At 51.1% G+C, this 18,427-nt stretch overlaps 1 protein-coding gene across 1 annotated transcript in view; it reads left to right on the top strand.

The window, feature by feature from the left end:
* Nucleotides 1–9,310: 9,310 nt before the first annotated feature.
* STARD8 (StAR related lipid transfer domain containing 8) overlaps nt 9,311–18,427 on the top strand; it is a 55,039-nt gene continuing 45,922 nt past the window's right edge. The window contains exons 1-2 of the mRNA XM_072981472.2: nt 9,311–9,370; nt 14,130–14,163. Coding sequence (XP_072837573.2) covers nt 9,326–9,370; nt 14,130–14,163 — 79 coding nt within the window. The 5' untranslated portion in view covers nt 9,311–9,325. The remainder of the gene's footprint in view (nt 9,371–14,129; nt 14,164–18,427) is intronic.

Raw genomic sequence — 18,427 nt, 5'->3', positions numbered from 1 at the left:
GGTGTTGACCTCAGTGTTGTCCCTGTAGAGGCATAGAAGGCGCAGCATCACTCCTTCCATGATCCACGGGTTGTCTTCCAGCTGTGTTGTTCTAAAATGATGATGGTAGTGATGATGATGATGGCAATAGGAAGTATGGGCTGCTCCGGGCAGAAGCTACTCTTGAAGACGGAGCGTGCTGCTGTGAGCGTTCCAACCACCTCCAACCACTAGGTGGTGCCAAATAGCTTCGCTCTCCCTGCCTGCCTGCCCTGACAGCCTAAACGGGATCTCCGGCTTTGCTGATGCAGAAACTGCCACGTCACTCTGGGCATCCGCTGGGAGCTGACTCGGGAGGGAGCGACGTGTATCTCGGCCAAGGCGGCATCCAGAGCCCTGAGCTTCAACCAGCCTGTTTTGCTTCCAGAGCGGAGCGTGCCAGCTCTCGCTGTGCCTTTCTGCAAAAGACCCCAGGGGTGGAAACTGCTCACACCCCAGATCTTTCTCGCTCGGTCCGTGTTCGGGCAGTCCTTCTTGTTAGTTAGTCCAGCTATAGACTTTGAAGGCCAGAGCACCCAAGTACCTTTTATTCCCTTTTGCATCCTCCTGGATTGCCTTTTTTTCATCATCATTATTATTGTTGGAAGCTTGCTCACTTCTGTAACATTTTGGCAGACTCTAAAGATAGGATCATGAGAAGAGAAGACTCCCTGGAAAAGACCCTGATGTTGGGAAAGCGTGAAGGGAGGGGAGAAGGGGACGGCAGAGGACGAGACGGCTGGACAGGGTCACCGAAGCCACCAACATGGATTTGACCCAACTCCGGGAGGCCGTGGGAGACAGGAGGGCCTGCCGTGCTCTGGTCCAGGGGGTCATGAAGAGTCGGACACGACTAAACAACAACAACGAAAGGATGGTCCTTGTCCAGCTCTGGCCCTAAGAGGAGGTGATTTTTCTATGAGTCCTCTTTGGAGCGCTTGAGTGGCCCCGTTGCGCCCAAAACGGATTGAGACAAATAAAGTGGCCAGTGAAAGAAAGCAGAGGCACAGCAGCCCTCACCCCAAAAAGGCTGCCTCCTCAGGGAAAACTTTGTAGCGCTGGGAACTTCCGGTGGCCGTTCAGTCACAGCACATGGGGAAAGTGCACCAAGTCCCATATCCTGCTGGCCGTGAAATTGGAGAAGCCAGAGAGACATGGTGCGGCATGCATTGTGGCCGCACGGGGTCAGTGTGCTTCCACGATACGCCACCTTATCGGCTTTGACGCTGGGGAAGCCACAGGAACTGTGGGGTCTTTCCTCTGTAAGAAGAGTCAGGATAGAGACAGCCCAGAGCAGCTTTTGTACAATGAAGGATGTAACATCTGATCAAAAAATAAATAAATCCAGAGATGGTGTTGAGAATGCCCATTGCACAATGCTATGTGTTCTTGGTTCGGCTGACATGGAATCATAGGTTTTTACAACCTTTTGCTGCTATTAAAAAAGGGTGGAAGTATTTGAAATGTGAATTTATCACAAGATCCTAAGAATTTCTTGCGTCAAGAGGGTCACCAGTAAAGCAGTATTAAGGTGAATGAATGAAGACCAAGAAATTGCAAAACACAAAATGCTGAAAGCTTGGGCATTGCAAAAGCATAAGAAAAAATGTAGGAAAGTACAGGCACCAGTTTCACTCAGGTTGCTCTCCTGACCCCCCCAGGGCGGATGGCATGTTAACAAAGATAGGCCACTCATCTAAAGGAGGAAGGAAGCAGCAAGGCTGATGGCCCAGTTAGCACTGGTTTTGCAAGCAGACGGTTCTGTTGTTGAAGTTCAGAAGGCAAGAGTTGAAGGAGCTGAGTTTTAATTCGGAGATGAGAAGACGGGGGGGGGGTAATATGAGAGCCCTCTGCAACTGTCGGAAGGATTGCTGGATGGACGGACAGATGGTCACATGGGGAATGGAGCATGCTTGTTTATTCCAGCTTTGGAGGGGGGGTGGTCCTGAATTAAATCAGGCTCAAATGACAAGGAAGCAGACTCTAGCTGAACTGAACGAAGACCTTCCTGGTGGGACAGTGGAGGGAATGGCCTCCAAAGGCAGGAGCCTCTCCTTCACTGGACATTTGAAAACCAAGATTAGATGGTTTGGCTTCTGTTGGTTTTGAGGGGCGCTTGAACTGTCAGTGCCTGCATGGAAAGGGGAAAAGGCTCCATGTCTTTTGGAGTCCCTGCTGGCTTTACAATTCTAAGACTTTAAAAAAAAAGGTGGCGGTCTGTGTTTCTTCCCTGTGACCACCACCTTCCTGGCATTGGAAACAAGCATCAGTTCCAGGTGTCACGGAGGCTGCTGGCTCCTTGCGAGACAAAGTTGGAAAAATGAAGGAATTGTGCACCCATTGTTTGTGCACCAAAACCTGTGACATCCAACTTTTTGTGGTGCAGGTGCGCTGAGGATTTTTGTGTGCGCGCTGCTCGGTTTTAAGGTCACACACAGATCGGGGCTTTCCAGACAGGCTTCAGCTGGGAATGACAGGAGGTGCCTCACGGCCCGCTCTTGGCTTCTTCCTCTGCCCTCTGCTGTTCTTGTGACTGGCAGAGACCAGTGGAGATTGTAAATAAACACCAGCCTTCCAACGAACATTCCCACACACACACACACACACACACCACCCATCATCACCCGCTGGAGAAGCACCACCTTTCCTGTCATGTTGAGTATGTGAAACAGGGTTGGGGGCAGGCAGGGGGAGAGGGAGACTGTGATAATCGCACTGAGTTATTTTTTGCCATACACACCTCTCTGTCTCTCACACAGCTGTGGAAAGTGGAAGCAGCCTATTCCGTTCGTAGGCCATGCCTACTGAGAGAAAAAAAGTGTTCAAGCCCCAATTGAAGTCTGCTGGACTGATACAGACATCCACAGCACCAAAAATGCCATCAATATCGTACGTTTTTAAAACATATTCCATGCAGGTGACTTGGCTGCCATCGTTTTTTTTGGAAAGGAAGACAAAAAGGAGCAAGGTGCTGGGCTTCGGCCGACTGGGGGATCGTTTTTCCCTGACACCCAGTACTGGTGGTGGTTCTGTGCCATTGAGCCTCTTCCAGTTTATGGTGGCCTTCTGGGTGAACGATCTCTGAGAAGTCTTGTCCCTCGCTGCCTTGCTCAGGTCCTGCGGATGTGAGGTCGTGGCTTCCTTCTCCTGAGTCGATCCATTGCGTCTTTGGCCTTCCTCCTTTCCTCCTGCCTTCTACTTTTCTCAGGGTGATTAATATCACCTCCTCCAACATGTTTTGCCTTCTCATACTGTGTGCCCACAGTATGACAGCCTCGGTTTCATCCTTTGGGCCGTGTCCTGCTTTAGACTGATTTCCAGGATCTGCTTTAAAGATCAGAGCCCAAGCCTTATTATGCAGTCTCAGCAAGAAGAGCGACTGTAAGTTCGAAATCCCAAGAGTTGCCAGGCCTAATGTCTGCATCTCAGAAAAGCTTTACTCCTCCTTCTCTTGGGCTGGTGGGAAGGTCAGTGCAGGAATTTTCTGTTAATATTTAACTGGCCTGGCAAGCAGAGGGCGGAGGCTGCTTAAGGAACTGCCAGCCCTGCTTTCCGAGAGGAGCTCTTACCAGAATTGGGCTTCCCCTTGCCGAAGGAGTCCTGCCTTGGGGCAGGAGCCCAATTCTGGTAAGAGCTCCTCTCGGAAAGCAGGGCTGGCAGTTCCTTAAGCGGCATCCGGCATGGCGAGGCATCTGCAGAAGGTTGCCGGCGAGGGTGGTTTCTTCCAGCTGGGAGGACCCCCGGTCTGGTTCAGCCCCTTCGGGCCCTCCACAGCAGAGTGGGAGTGCGGCAGCCGGGGCCGTCTGGAGAGCCCCCCTCCGAAAGTTCTCCTTTGAGATGCTTCACATCCCAAAGGGAACACAGTGGTGAGAAGCGGCCCCCATCCTGTCGGTCAGGCACCAAGGCAGGAACATAAAGCTGAGCTTGACGTTCTTGTGGCCCAGCTTCGTTCTTGCCCACCCTTCATTTCTTCTGGACCACCCTGGGCTGCTCCTTTCCAGCATGTTGCTCTTGGCGTTGGGCACTCCTTGGAAGGCAGCCGCTGCCCAGGGAAGCTGAGAGAGCCGCAGGGCTGAGCATCCCCTTCCGATGCAGAGATCCTGAGGCTGTGGGGATGGTGGCGGAGAAGTGGAACGCTGCCTCCTCCTTTCTGTGTTCATTGCCTCCGGATTGAAGATTGTGCAGGGACCCTCCCTGGAGGAGGAGGAGGAGTGGTGGCGTCACTCCCACCCATAGCGTTTGTTTTTTCTGCTTAAGACACCTCCGTGATTCACATGCAGCTCCTTTCCCCCCAGGGAGGGAGGTACTGCTGGGGTAAGGAAGTGGGACAGTTCTTAGCAGAGCTGAAATGCAACGTTTCCTAGCCGATGCCTCTCTCTATTTAGGTGCCTCAAACAATGAGTGGCCACTTCTTGTCCATGATGATTCCAAGGCAGTTTTGCCAATATGTTAACTAGTGAAGCAGCAATGCTCAATACTGATAAGCAGCAGATTTATAAGGCCAGTGGACATCCAGAAAATTTTTAAGTATTCAAAGACAATAAAAATGCTTTTAAATATTGCGGAGTTAAAAGAACAACAACAACATGGTTTCTGTGTAAGAGATGTCTTACGGTTCAGAAAGGCCCGTAAACTGCCTTGGAATCGTGGACAAGAAGTGGCCCCTCACGGTTTGAGGTACCTCAATAGAGAGAGGCCTTGGCTAGGAAGGGTTGCATTTCAGCTCTGCTCTGGGCTGTCCCGCTTCCCTGCCCGCAGGCTGGGATTCCCCTGGACGGGGGGGGGGGGGGTGTCACACTTTTCCACCCCATAAAGGAGAGTGCTCAAGGCAGCTCAGGGAACCTCCTTAAATGAAATAGAACAGCAGAAGCTTTAAATGCATCCCAGTCGTCTCCTCTTCCAGTGCAGCCCATTGCGAGACACCCTGTTGGCCGCCCATGCAGAGTCTGAAGAATTCATTCCCTCGCCCTCCAGCGGGTACCAGAGAACGGGCGAGATTAAAAGTTTTAAGAGCCAGATTAAAAGTGGCCTCTCCAGAGAAGGGAGAGGGGTGGGGACAGGCCTGCCACTCGGAGCGCGCGCGTGCTGCATTCCACAAGATGGCAGCAAGCCAGGAGGAGTCTTGGGCACCGCGGCCGAAGCCCTGCCAACCGCCACCCACACCATGCCTGGCATTTTGCGCAGTCAAGTGGGCAGCCCTCGCCTTCCCCTTTTCCCTCCCATTGGATCCCTGCCTTGCTTCTTCCAGAACATCCAAGGCATTAATTCAGGAGGAGGAGAAGAAAAGAGTTTATGTTCCCTCTTTCTCTCTCGCTCTCTCTCTGTCTCTGCTAAAGGGTCCGAATGCCTTTTTCCATAAGGAGCCTCTCCCTCTCTCTTTCCAGCTCAGCCCGACCCCTGGGAAATGGCTGTGCCAAGCAGAGAAGTGCACATTCACAGTGAGTGGAACCTCTGCTTCCTTTCGTGGCCCATGCAGCCTTCCCCTCAAGGATTTCCCCACCATGCTCATTCCTTTTTTTAAAAAAAAGGAGGAGGGGAGGAAACCCTAGAATTTCTCTTTGAACAAGCCAAGAAGGGAGGTGGTGTTACTTGGTTCTTGTCAACGCACAGGTGCCCACGGCAACGTTCATGAGCCCCCTTTTCAAGGAGGCTGGGCTCGCCCATTCTCTGGTACCCGCTGGAGGGCGAGGGAATGAATTCTTCAGACTCTGCATGGGCGGCCAACAGGGTGTCTCGCAATGAGCTGCACTGGAAGAGGAGATGGGCTAATTTTTGTGTGCCCGCGTGGCTTTCAAGTCAGGGCATCTGCAGCTGGGGGCCCCTGGGGTGAGCGGGAAGGTCTTTCTCTCTGTGTGTGGCTCAGAAGGTGCGGTGGGCAGACATGCCTGGGTCCGCCAGTGCCCTTGCCCGTCCACTTCCCTTGCTGCCCTCTTGTTTTGGCACACCGAGTTTGGACCCTTTGCATCAGGGCGGAGCTTGGAGGGCTGGCCCGGTGACTCACGACTTTGTTGCCCAAAGCCCAGGGGTCAGCAGGAGAAAGCCACCGTTGGCTCCCGCCTTGGGTCTCGTGGTGAGCCCTTGACCTCTCCAGGAATGAGGTGCTGCTGATGTGCAACTCCAGCTGAGAGAAACCCGTCTGCTGCACCAGAAGCCGCGCCGCTGCCAGTCTTGGCCAGGGACTCCCACCTCGAGGGCAAGTTGGCCTCCTGTTGGTCCCTGGAAACCTGCTGCTATTAATAAGCGGCTCTGGAGTCTCCTTGGGCCAGGACACCAATCCTGGCAGCTATCAATGGGACAGAAATAATCTGCAGCGGGCAGAAGGCCCTTGACTCTTGCAGGAAGGAATGCAGAAGCAAAGCAGCTGGTGAGGGCCACCTCCTGCTTCCAAAAAAAGGCGCCCAGGCCCATAAACAAAGTGTTAAGTGTCCCTTGGTTCTTAACAGCTTTGCTGTGGACAGGCCTCCGCAGAGGATGCATTGGAGTTCTCTATTCAGGAACGCTTGGAATACCAGCCCAGACACTGATCCTTTGTTTCAAAGGGCTCCTTAATAGGGTTGTCGGCAGTGGAAATGCTGCCCCGCCAGCGCAGTTCTCCAAGTTCTAATTAAAATGCTACTGTCGTCTGTTAAAGATGTGGAGAGTGGAAGCAGTTCCTTTGGTAAAGGGCTGATGCAGGAGGGAGACGCTGCAGGGGGCCTCTTTATGCAAGGTTTAGAGAAAAGGGCTTGGATTTCTGCTCCCTTCTTACAAAGGCAGCACACATCATCGTCAGAGTGGATAGTTTTAAGACTTGGACTTAACAATATTACATCCAAGCGGTCCCCCCAACAGAGGGAAGCGATGTGCCTCTTCTTATTTCACTTGTTTCAAAATGGGGGAAGCCTTCCGCCTTGCGTTTGGGAGACCCTTCACCCCCTCTTGTTGAATCGGTTCCTGTCCAACCACCCCTGATGGAGCTGGAAAAATGGGAACAGGATCCAGATGGAACCTGTGCCTCAGACCGCGAGGCTGGTTTGGTTAAGAAACTGGATGGGTTTCAATCCCCTCAAGTCCTAAGTTTTTGGATTTTGTCAAGTCGAAAGGCATCAGGATGTTAAACAAATAGACATCAACCTGTAGCCTCGTGAGACGTGCCTCATCCGCAGGCGGGCATGTCCTGGCGGTGATCGCTTAAGAGCTCACCATGAAAAGAGGAACAAAGGAATATCCTTACCGGAACGGTATTCAGTATAATATTTATCCAGAGATCTACCTTTAAGTAGAACGGCTATGATCCAAACCACACGAAGACGACATCCAGCCAAGGAGCGGTGGGAGAAAACTGCTCACAAGGGCCGTTGCAGAGTCGGGTTGCCCTCCTCTTTCGTGGTTTGCCACAAAACCAGACACGCAACCGGATGCACAACTAGAGGAGATGGGGAGCATCCTGGAAGGCTAGCTCTACTGGTGGTCCCGGGGGAGGGGGCACAATGGCACCTTTATGCTAAGTGCTCTCCTTACAGGATTCTGGCCTGCCTCTGTCCATAGCGAGGGACCCTCTGGTCCGGAGACCCTTGCTCCTGCCTGCTGAGTTGGCGGTTGCCAGTGGGTGGAGGAGAGCAGGATGTCACCATCTGTAGCACCATCTCTGATGGCTCTTTCTTTCTACAGCAGAATGGGGCTGGACAACCTCTCAGATGGAGGACCGTCCCTTGTAAATCAGGACAAGTGGCCACCCTCCTGCTTTGATGGGAACTGAGTCTCTTTTCGTGAGCACAGAAGGGGACATGACTACCCCCAACCCTTCGCTCTGAGCTTCGGAGGAAGGTAGCTAGAGCAGCCGGCAGCTTGTTTTACAAACCATCACCATACGCTTAAAGAGTCCTGCCAAAGGGTTTGGGGGTTTGGCCCTGCCTTGGACTCCTTAGCCTTACAAAAGACCTGCTCCTGCTGGAGATGAAAATGTTTAGGCCGGAGCTGCTGACACACAAGTGAGCCACTTTCCTTCTCTGCACTCAATGCTCCTCTTTGCAAACCCTTGTGGGTCTTGTGAGGAGAGGGAGAGGACTATTGGCCTTTGAAGGAGGGTGGCCACGTGCTTGCCTGGAGGGAGGGCAGTCCTCCTGTTGAAGTGGCCCCATCTTTGCAACTTAGAATGGCAGGCTTGCAGGAGCACCCTGTGGATCCCTCAGTCCCTGTCAAGGAGCCCCGGTTAGGATTTGAACTCTCCACCTCCAGCTCTGCAGTCAGAAACCTCAAAAACTGAGTTGTCCATCATCATCATCATCATCATCATCCTTAGAGTTGGAGACCTGGAAGGGGCCCTCTGGATGATGGACTCCAGATCCTGTCCAGGAGGCGGGGGGGGGGGAATCGAATGCCCAACCTCAGGCTCCAGAGCCAGAGACCTCAACCACCTCTCTCCAACCATAATTTCAGGTGGAGGAAGGTCAGGGGACTGGAAGTGGCTCACCCGCCCGCCCTCACCACAAGCAGGACCTGCTCCGCCCCAGGAGCCCAGCTGGGTGCCCCGTCTGGATCGGGATGCCTGGTTTCAGTTCCAGATGTGTTCCCCTGGCTGGGGGGGGGGGACCTCAGCCCTGGGCCGTTCAGGGCGAGCGCTGTCCTCGGATGGACAAGTGGCCACCGCCGCTGAGCCAGGCGCTCCGGCAGGCAGGCAGGCAGAAAGGAAGGAAGGAAGGAAGGAAGGAAGGAAGGAAGGAAGGAAGGAAGGAAGGAAGGAAGGAAGGAAGGAAGGAAGGAAGGAAGGAAGGAGCTGACGATGGATGGATGGTAGGGAGAGAGGAGAGGAAGAGAGGAGGGAAGAAAGAGAAGAGACAGAAAGTAAGAAGGAAGGAAAGAAAGAAAGTCAGGAAGAAAACGAAGGGAGGGAGGGAGATGCGGGCAGGCAGGCAGGCAAGGGAGCGCGGCCGCCTGCCTCTGGTCCGGGCCGGCCCCTTCCTCCAGCTGGCCAGAGGGCGAGGGCGCGCCCGGGGCCAGGCCGGCCTCTTTCCCAGCCAACCGCCGAGCGGTGCAGGGTTTGAACGGCCGGCCCGCCTCCGCCTCCTCTTCCCTCCGCCTCCTCCTCCCTCCTCTGCCGCTCGCCCGGCGGCGCTGTAAGCGGAGTGCGAGGCGCCTTCTCTGGAGCAGGCGGGCGAGGCGAGGCGAGGCGCGCCGAGTCCCGGGAGTCGCTGCCGATGCGCCGCTGATGCTGCGGTCGCCGCTGCCGGTGGGGGCGGCTGGAGGCGCGCCGGATCCCGGCTGCTGACGCGCCTGCCTGGCTGGCCAGGGGATCCCATTACCCGCCCCCCCCGCCCCCTCTCCCACCATGCCTCTCCTGGATTTTTTCTGGGCTTGCTTCAAACGGGCCAAGGTAAGGCGCTTCTCTTCCAGCCTGTCCCGGGTTATCCGCTTTTGCGCACGAGATGAATTCCGACACGGGAAGGGAAAGGACGGCCTGGCCGCCCCGGGCGCCTTCCTGCAGGCAAGCCACGGCGGGTTGGTCCTGGTTGTGGGGAGGGGGGGTGGGGAGGGAGACCCGGGACGGCGCTGGCCTCGCGGAGACGCTCCGACAGGTTGGCGCGAGAGGTTCGCGGCGCCTTGCAAAGAGGGTCTGTTTTGAATCCCCTCCTAAAGCCAAGCATGATCGCGTGCGTTGCGTGGTCCTTTGGGAGGGAGGGAGGGAGGGGGGGATGAAAAAGGCATTTAAAAATAGTCTTGCAGCTGTGCGCAAGTCTCTTGCCAAAAACATGAAGGCGAAAAAGAGAGGACCCCCCCCCAAAAAAAAAAAACAACCACACCTGCCTATTTATCCCTTCGTTTTGCAAAGAAGTGGCTCTCCGTCAAGCCACTGGCAGTGAAAACCTCTCCCTCCCCCCCCCTTTCCTGATGCCGAGTTTGGCCCCCGTGGATTCCCCTCCTTCTCGCTCCTGTCACTTCTGGCTGCCAGCCCTTTTCGGACCGGACACCCGCAACCAACAGGACGTGTGCTTTTGGAAACATTTCGCGCGCACACCTGGCAGGGGTCACCCCAAAACCCTCCCCTTCGGGGGCCCCTTCTGCTTCCTCTCTAGTAAGGCTGCCCTTTGGAAGCAACTCTCCTTAGTCGACTGTCTGGTAAACTTTTTCCGTCTTTTCCTTAAAACAAAACAAAAAAAAGACAATTCTTTGTCCATGATTTTGAAGCCTTGAAAACTAGTTAAATGGGTACATACCATATGTAATAATAGTTTTGAAAGTGCAGGTGTCTTGAACAAAGGCAAATGCGTTTCTTTTTTGTTTTATTTTAAGTAGAACCCTCAGAATGGAGACCCTCAGCGTTTATTTATTTATATTTATTTATTTAACTTATATGCCGCCCACACTACCCAAAGGTCTCTGGGCAATTTACAGCAATTTAGTGTTGAATCTCAGAAAACTCCATACTTGCATATTTTCAGGAATTCTCTCCCCCCCCCTCCCCCAATTTCCTCTAAGGGAAAATAAGGACCGTGTTGGTACCAGAACCTTTATGAGAATCAGCAAACAGGGCAGTTTGAATGGATGGGGTTGATGAGTTTGTTCTTAGAAGCCTCACTGCAGATCCACCTTTTGGGAATCTGTGTAGGTCTCTCTCTCTCTCTCTCTCTCTCTGTGTGTGTGATTTTTAAAAGACAAGGGGAATCAGAAGAGGAAGAGAGGAAAATCTCCTGCATATGACTCATGCATAATAGGAGAACTCTACACAGATTTTTCCCCCCCTGCATTACAGTGTGTATAGAGAGTAAAGTGTATGGGTGTAGCAAGTATTTGGATATACTTCCAGAACCCCCCATGGAAACGGAGAGATTTCTCAGAGCAGCAGGAAATAGAAAGGCCAAACAAGCCCCCCCCACCCCCAACCTACCCACCCCATTTTCCCTACCCAAGATTAAGTTGGATAGTCCTGTACTGCTTCTGATTGAAGTATCTTCCTCCTATAGGATTTCTCTTTTTTTCTCATCCTGTCAATTTCAGGCCTTGGACACTGGTTAGTTTCCCAAGGTTGTGCTACTCAGTGTAAGAGCCTGCAATTGACAAGAGGAGCCCATAAGAAATCCTGCAGAAAGAAGCATCAATTCCTGCCCAGTCTCTAATATCTTCTGTGCAGGATTTCATGGGGAAATGTGTAGGATATTTCGCTGGTTGGGAAATCCCAGGAGAGGGAGCGGGGAATAAATCAGGAAATCCTACAGAAGGTTGTGGGAATGAGAAACATCGGGACTCACAGCTGAACTAAAAAGGTCACAGTGGTATTGCCCTTGTAACAAGGGCAGACAATCCAGTATCTCCTCCTTGGGACTTCTGAACAGCTTTATCTGGATAATCCAGAACACTTGATGTTTCACAGGAAACTTTTTCCTTCTTGGATCTGCACGGCTCCCTAGCTTAAATCAGTATTTTTGTGTCTTGGTTCTGCCGTTCAAATGCAACACAGCCTTGTTTTGAGCTGCTCCGTCCAGCGCCTGAAGAGCCACGATGACATCCAGGCTTGACTGAGAAAGGAAGGGGAACAGAAGGAGAACCTTTTGAATCTGGCCTGATTTCTGGGTTCTGCAAATCCAGCGTGAGTCCTTCTCTTGGAAGAAAACAACAGCTAGAAGCCAGTCTTCAGGCTGGGGCTTCTTCTGGTGTTGCATCCTGGAGCCCCTTAGCTCTGGACAGGAAGCAGCATCCCTGGGGGGTCCGTGGGAAAGTGACATTCGTGAAGGACGGGACATTCCTCAACTTCTTTCAGGCCTCCTGAGAATCCGTAGGCAAAGATGATCTTGTCCACAGTTTCAGCCTGATCCCGTGCAAGCGCCTTGGGAAGGATATTCTCCCAGACCTCAGCCTAAGGCTGCGTTACAGTTATAGATTGCCTGAGATATGAGCTGAAAACATGTCAGTGTTGGAGAGATGTCATTCAGGCAGGCTTTGACATTTGAGGAATTGGGTGTAAAAGGAATCCCGCGCTTAAATCCAGAAGACTCAATGGCAAAAGAAATGAAGCTAAATAGCATGCTGTGTGAGGTGAGGAAGGCTCCTTCTGTACACTCAGATGCTTCCGGTGGGTTAAAGATTTTGCTCTTCTAAGGACAGTCTGTCTGTAAGGTCTGTTTCTGTGCCTTGTACCTTGAGGTGTATTTTTCTCTCCAGCCCATGGAAGATATCTAGAGGCCCTTCCTTCTACCTACTGCTTTGATAAGATAGGGAGTCTGAAGCCAAGAGATGGGGAGAAAAAAAAAAGATTCCCCAGAAGAATTGAAGAGGTTTCTCATACAGTCTGGCACATTAGCAACTCAGAATGTAGACTATGTTCCCGGCCAGCTGAGCTTTTTCTCAACACTGTCATGTCTTTGCTGTATTAAAATAAGTGGAGTTCTTAAGTGGAGTTCTCCTCACCATCCTGGATCCTTCGGAGCCTGTATTTCTTTATTAATAATAAGGGAATGTATCAGCTGCATTTCCATCTTAAAGAAGCACCCAAAGTAAATACCAAGCAGAATGAGAAAAATGAGAACAAACGCAAAAAGCTCGTAAGCTTCTCACAGGCATTGGGGTAGTCATGGTAGAAGGAAAGGAACCGGAAGAGAAAAGGCCTTTCGTTTGGATTGATCCAGGAACAGCATCCTTGCAGTCGGGCACCGGCTGTAAGAAGACAACGGAGGCTGAAAAGGAGAGATCCACAAAAATCAAAGAAGGAATGGTCAGCTGCACCGTGGGGTGTTTGCTGGGATCGGAACAGGGCAGGAATGTGCCAGCCCAGCAGGGAGAAAGGAGAGGCTCCATTGGGCCAAGGGGAGCAGCGGGTGACACCGCCTGGAGGAAGGGCCGAAGTCCCAGGGCATGCCTGCTTCCTCCCGCCTTGCCCGGCTTGTTTTCATCCATCTGGATCCAACTTTTGAGGCTTTGATGCGGTCCAGCGACCTCCTGTTCATTCTCATAAGAAGAAGCTGTTCCGTGAATGGCTTTCAGAAGGCACGCTCTTGGTGGTTTCAACCGTGATGGATAATATTGCTTGACGTCTAGGTACGAGAGTCTGTTTTGGTCCTTTCCGAGCAGGGCAAGATGCCGTTCAGGGACCTGTGAGGAAACACACCCAAGGTGCTTGTGGCAATTCTAAAAATGGAAGGTGTCCCTTCAAGCGAAGACTGGCAAATTCCATGGAGTATTTGAGGTTCTCTCTTGACCTTTCTGTTGAACAACAAGAAGACCAAAATCCAGATGATCTTATCCTGGCCCAAGCTGGTGGCAAACATTGCTGCCAAAGTAGTGCCGGTTTCTTCTGTGTGATGAACAAGGAGTGAAGCAGGGGAAGTGTGTGTGTGTGTGTGTGTGTGTGTGTGTGTGTGTGTGTGTGTGTGTGTGTGTGTGTGTGTGTGTGTGTGTGTGTGTGTGTGTGTGTGTGTGTGTGTGTGTGTATGGCAACCTGGAACCAATGGCTTGACTCCAGATGGACGTTTCTGAGCAATAAGTGGTTGCTTTTCTTGCAACAGGTTTTTGAATCACTTAAATCATCTCCCTCCCCCCATAAAAAAAGGATTATGAGACCCAACAGGTCACTTCTGTTTTCAGCTAAAACCAAAGCTTTCTTCAATGTGGAAACCTTTGCTTTGATATCTGGAAGACAAACAGCTTTTGTACCTGACTTTCCTATGAACAGAATATTTTAGATTAACTTAGCCTTTTGAAAGTTTAAAAGTTTCTCATTTATTTCTTTTTTTCTTTCTTTCTGTTATGCCTTTCTCCACAGAGGGGATCTCAGGTGGCTCCCAACAATGGAAACAACAGAGCAGCCAATAGTTTTAAAATACTGTAGAAATAGCATCTTTTTTTTTAAAAAAAAAACCACACAAACAATTAAAGATATGCCAGGATTTAAAATCAGGTAGTAAAATCAGTGAGTGACTGAATCTCGGTATAACCCCGCCCCCCAACAGCAACAAAGGGACAGTGTGCAATTTAGGGTGAAAGCCATAGAAGTACCTTTGTAAAAAACGGCTTTGATGATTTTGTGTGGATGCCAACACAGAAGAGAACACAAGGACATCACCAATGAGCACATAACCCTGTAGTGTGAAAAGAACTGCGTAGCTTTTCTTAACTGCTATTGTGGTTTTACTGTTTTTCAGCGCTTCACGTTACTTGACGGCCGGCAAGATGTGGGTAAGTCATGACTACCTTTTTCAAAAATTCATTTACATGTGTTTAAAAGGAAAAATAAATTACAGTAGGACCACCACCACCCCTCCGTGGGATCTGTATCTGCTGATTCTCTTACCTGTTGACTGAAAATCCTAAATAAAAAGCACCAGAAATACCTATTTGTATGTATTTTCAGCATGTATTTGCTCGAACTGGCCATTAGAGGGAGACCAAGACCATACGTTGGATAATTCTCTGTTTTCCCATCATCTGTGGGAGGGAGGGAGGGTTGAACTCAAGAATACCAAGATCCTACTGTAGAAAGTAGGAATTTAAATCACCCACGCCCAGAATTTGGAAAAGTTTTTTTTTTTTTTTTTAGTAATCCTACAGGATAGGTTGGTGTGTGTCTGCTCAAAGTATGTTCAAAAGAGTTCCAAGGGTTTTTCAACCAGGTAAACATGCACAAGTTTGCAACCTTAGCTGAATATTGCATCAGATACCGAATCCTGAGCTGTTGTGGTCTGGTTAGGTGAACTGATTTCATTCTATATCAGGAGTACTTGTGGATGTGTAGCGCTGTGAATTTCTGGCAATTTGTGTAGCAGACTCTTTCCACCATTTAGAAAAAAAGCAAGACCCTAATTTATGTGCTCTGCTGTGGCTTGGTTTCCCCATATGTTCACCAACTGCCTGTGCTTTATTTGTGGCTGATCTTCTGCCTTATTGTGGGAGATGATTTACAGGTGCATGAATTTAAATATAGGTAGATTTAAATGGGTATTGGATCTTGCAACACTGCTTTAAGTAATGAAATGTTAAGGTCTGAAATGTTGCTCATCCGGGGCTCAAGAGAAAAATAATAACATCTGCTTTTCCCAGAAGGGGCGCCCTTTCTCCACTCCTCTTTGGCTACCGGTGCCTCTTTCTCATCTTTACTATGCCACGGTCCTCCCCCACACCCCACCCTTGGTCGCCTCCCAAATAAGTCCTGAGCAGGAGCAAAAACTTCAATTTTGGGTAGTTCCTTTTCTCTCACTTCCTCTCCCTTGGCAACAGGAGCCAAAACATTGCATTTATTGTTTGTTTGGGTTTTTTTTGGGAGGGGGGAACAGAAGCAAAGGATCACCAAGTACGTAAGTCTGGCTTCCTCTTTGAACTGAAGGTGACTCATTTAAACAATTAGCCTTTGGAAACCTGTCTTTTCTTTCTTCTGGGACGGTCCTGATTCAGTTAATGTATTAACTGCTCGCAAGGTGCTTTTGCCCTGTTAGCAGAAATCACTACAGTCCTTCTCACCATCGAAGAACGGCTCGTGTCCGGCACTCATGATGCAGCCAATCTTGGTGGCTCCTCTTTGTGCTCAACCAGCAGTTCACACAGTGATGAAGTGAAGACACTCTGCATGTGCCCAGGCACATTCTTTTCTTTTCCAGTTGTGTTCCACAGCTAGGGCCTAACTTTTGGTGAGGATACCTCTCTGATGGGCCCCGTGCCTTTAGCAGCCCCTCTGCCCATTTAAAGCTGGAGGGAGGAAAGACGCTGCTCCTGTTGAGTTCCTGCCTGTCAGTCACTGAGTGGTGACTTGCAAGTCTCTGGGGGGACTGACACCTGACTGTTGCAAACTGTGGTTACAGTGGGGTGTGGGTTCACTGGACAAGGCATTGCTTTTCCATCTACAAGCAGTGCCTCCCTTATGAAGAAAGGGCTCTCAAGAGCATGCCTCTGTTCTCACTGGACAAGTTAGCTCGCTTTCGTTTCATTATTGGTCAGTTGGCTGGTTGCTTGGCTCCCCTTTCCTGTGGTTGACTTAGGCATGGAGCACTGGAAGATCTGAGTGCTTGGAAGGATAGCCTTTCAAGGCAAGGAAACAGTATTTGCCTTCAGGTGTGATTGGCCTCTCTGGCGATGCTTTAAAAAGGTTCCGAGGACAAGCGGTCTTGGTCTTGAGGTTCCGAGAACAATTCAGGGGGCTGAGTGTCCGTCCGGGTGTCACCACCAGTGGGCGCTGTCCTGGTTTGCAAGGGAGCTTCAGCCCCTCTCATTTGTCCCTCCGGACGTGCGAGTGACACAACCCGACCACAGCCCTCGCTGGGTTTATTTGTTTCTAAGGCTTGGCAACCTCCTTCCCAGCCACAACGGGTCCCAGGAGGGTTGCAGAAACCACGAGAAAAAAATAGCAGCACCAGGACCTCAACCCTAAGAAGAAGAAGAAAAGGGTGTAATTTAGATTTAACATTAAGAGAGGAAGTGTCTACTATGGCATCGGCTGTCCTCAACTCCGAAATGGCAAAAAGCATCATCATCCAATTAACTTTTAAAAAATTGTTTACTTGCATGCATTTATACCGCACTCTATAGCCTGCAAGGGTTTATTATTCGCAATGAACAAAAAAAATCATCCTTAGTGAATCCAAATGGGCCCCCTTGAGGAAGGAAGTTGTCAAAGCCACACAGAAAAAAGCAGCAAACCTCCAGATACCACAGAACCTTTCTCTCCTCCTCAGAGAGAAGGTCCTGACTCCCCGGTGGAGCATGCCTGGATTTCTGGGTGAATCTCAGAGAGTGACCGTCCTTTTGGTCAGGGACGGAGAGCGGTCTAAAGCATGGTCCGGGGGTGGGGTGGGGGTGGAGAGCTTCCAAGGCCCCCTCTCTGGTTTGTCCAAACCCATGTGACCCAAAGAGATTTGGGTCATTTTGAGGTCCTTTAGGGTCCTCTTTGTATCAAAGGGCGGAGGTGCTCCTGAGCTGCATGGCGTGGTGTGGACTGAGAGGTGGCGGCGAGCCTGGCTTTGTGACACGGCAGCTCTGGATTATGTGAGGTGGGCTCCAGGACTGGTTGACTTCAGAAACGACGAGGGGAGGGCGATCCTTCCGGCCACCAAGGGGCAAACTCAACAGATTTCCTAGAGCTGAAGGGGAAACTTTCAGCCAATTTGGTTTCTGAGACTTGCAGGCGTGGGCGCTGCCACCGCCAGGCAGCCACCCGTGACCAGAGGGAATCTCCGGCCTTCGTTCCTTCCTGCGGTCAGACATGTGCTCTTTGCCGATGAGTCATCTGGAGACACGTGGGCTCCTTGCACCCTCGTTGAAAAGAAAACCCTCTCAGTCCTGATGGGTCTGGCCTCGGGAGAAACGAAAACAGACCTCTGGGGGCCAGGCAGTTTCCTCCCACACTTAAGCACCATCTCGGGATATCTTAATCGTGGTTTTGTTGGATGACTTCTTTGGATTTTCTGGCCAGCCAGGAGTCCGATCCAGGTAATTGTGGCTTGGCAGCTACAGTGGCCCTGCAGAAAGCATTTCTTTTGAGATCCATTGGGACGGAATAGAAATGGGAATCCATGCCACGAACCTCACACCTCTGAGCTCTGTAGGGATTAAAGGAGACCCCCCCCCCCCTTGATGCTAAATGTTTACTAACGAGTGTATTCAGCTGCCGCCACCCTCGTCTTAGACCTGCAGAGTTGGAAGAGACCCTCTGGTGCATTGAGTCCAGCCCCTGTCCAGGAGACACAGTGTGGGGGGGAATCGAACACCCAACCTCTGGCTCTGTGGACAGAGACCTCAACCACGGAACTATCCAGCAGTTATTAATGTGAAGTTTCACTCCGAGCATTAACCTTCCCCCACCCTCCAAAGTCTGGTCTTCTTCACCACTTCCATCATTTCCTAAGACGAACCAAACAAAGGCTGCTATAAGTCTCCAGGCAACTTTTCTCCAACCCACCTCATTTCTCTTTTAGGACAATCTTGGGGGGGGGGGCTTTTGTGGTCCCCCTGTGGCCAATGGATCAGGCCAAGGGATGTGATGAACCATGGGGGTTTTTTTCTAATCCTAGGGGCATGAGGAGGGGGCAGAGAGAGTGAGAGACCTTAAACCTGTATACACAAGAGAAGAACAGCACACAGGTCTCTCGGTGGGTGGGTGGGTGGGAGAGGTTCCCTTCAATTTATCTTTTTCGTAGAAAAGTCCGGGACCAGCCCTGATTCTGGCAAGTCCACGTGGGCAGGGACATCACCACAGCTGCACCCAGTGAAGCAATAGGAAAAACGAAGCAAAGCGTTTCAGCATCTCTCATTGAGCAATAACCTCCAGACTTTCCTAATTGTGGGGAGACCGTCTGAGAAGCAAAAAACGGCCTGGCTGGCTAGCTAGGAAATGTCTGAGGCCTCCTTTTGAAAGAGCTGGGCTTTTCCTCGCTTGCTTGACCAGGACCGCTGCCCTGGACCAGACTTTGCTTTATGCCGTTCCCCGATGCTTTTTAGTATGGTTGGAAGGTCT

The sequence above is a fragment of the Pogona vitticeps genome, chromosome 11 (genome assembly GCF_051106095.1).
Source record: "Pogona vitticeps strain Pit_001003342236 chromosome 11, PviZW2.1, whole genome shotgun sequence".
Classification (NCBI taxonomy): Eukaryota; Metazoa; Chordata; class Lepidosauria; order Squamata; family Agamidae; genus Pogona; species Pogona vitticeps.
Note: the sequence above shows the minus strand (reverse complement) of the source record. Positions and strands in the feature narration are given on the sequence as shown.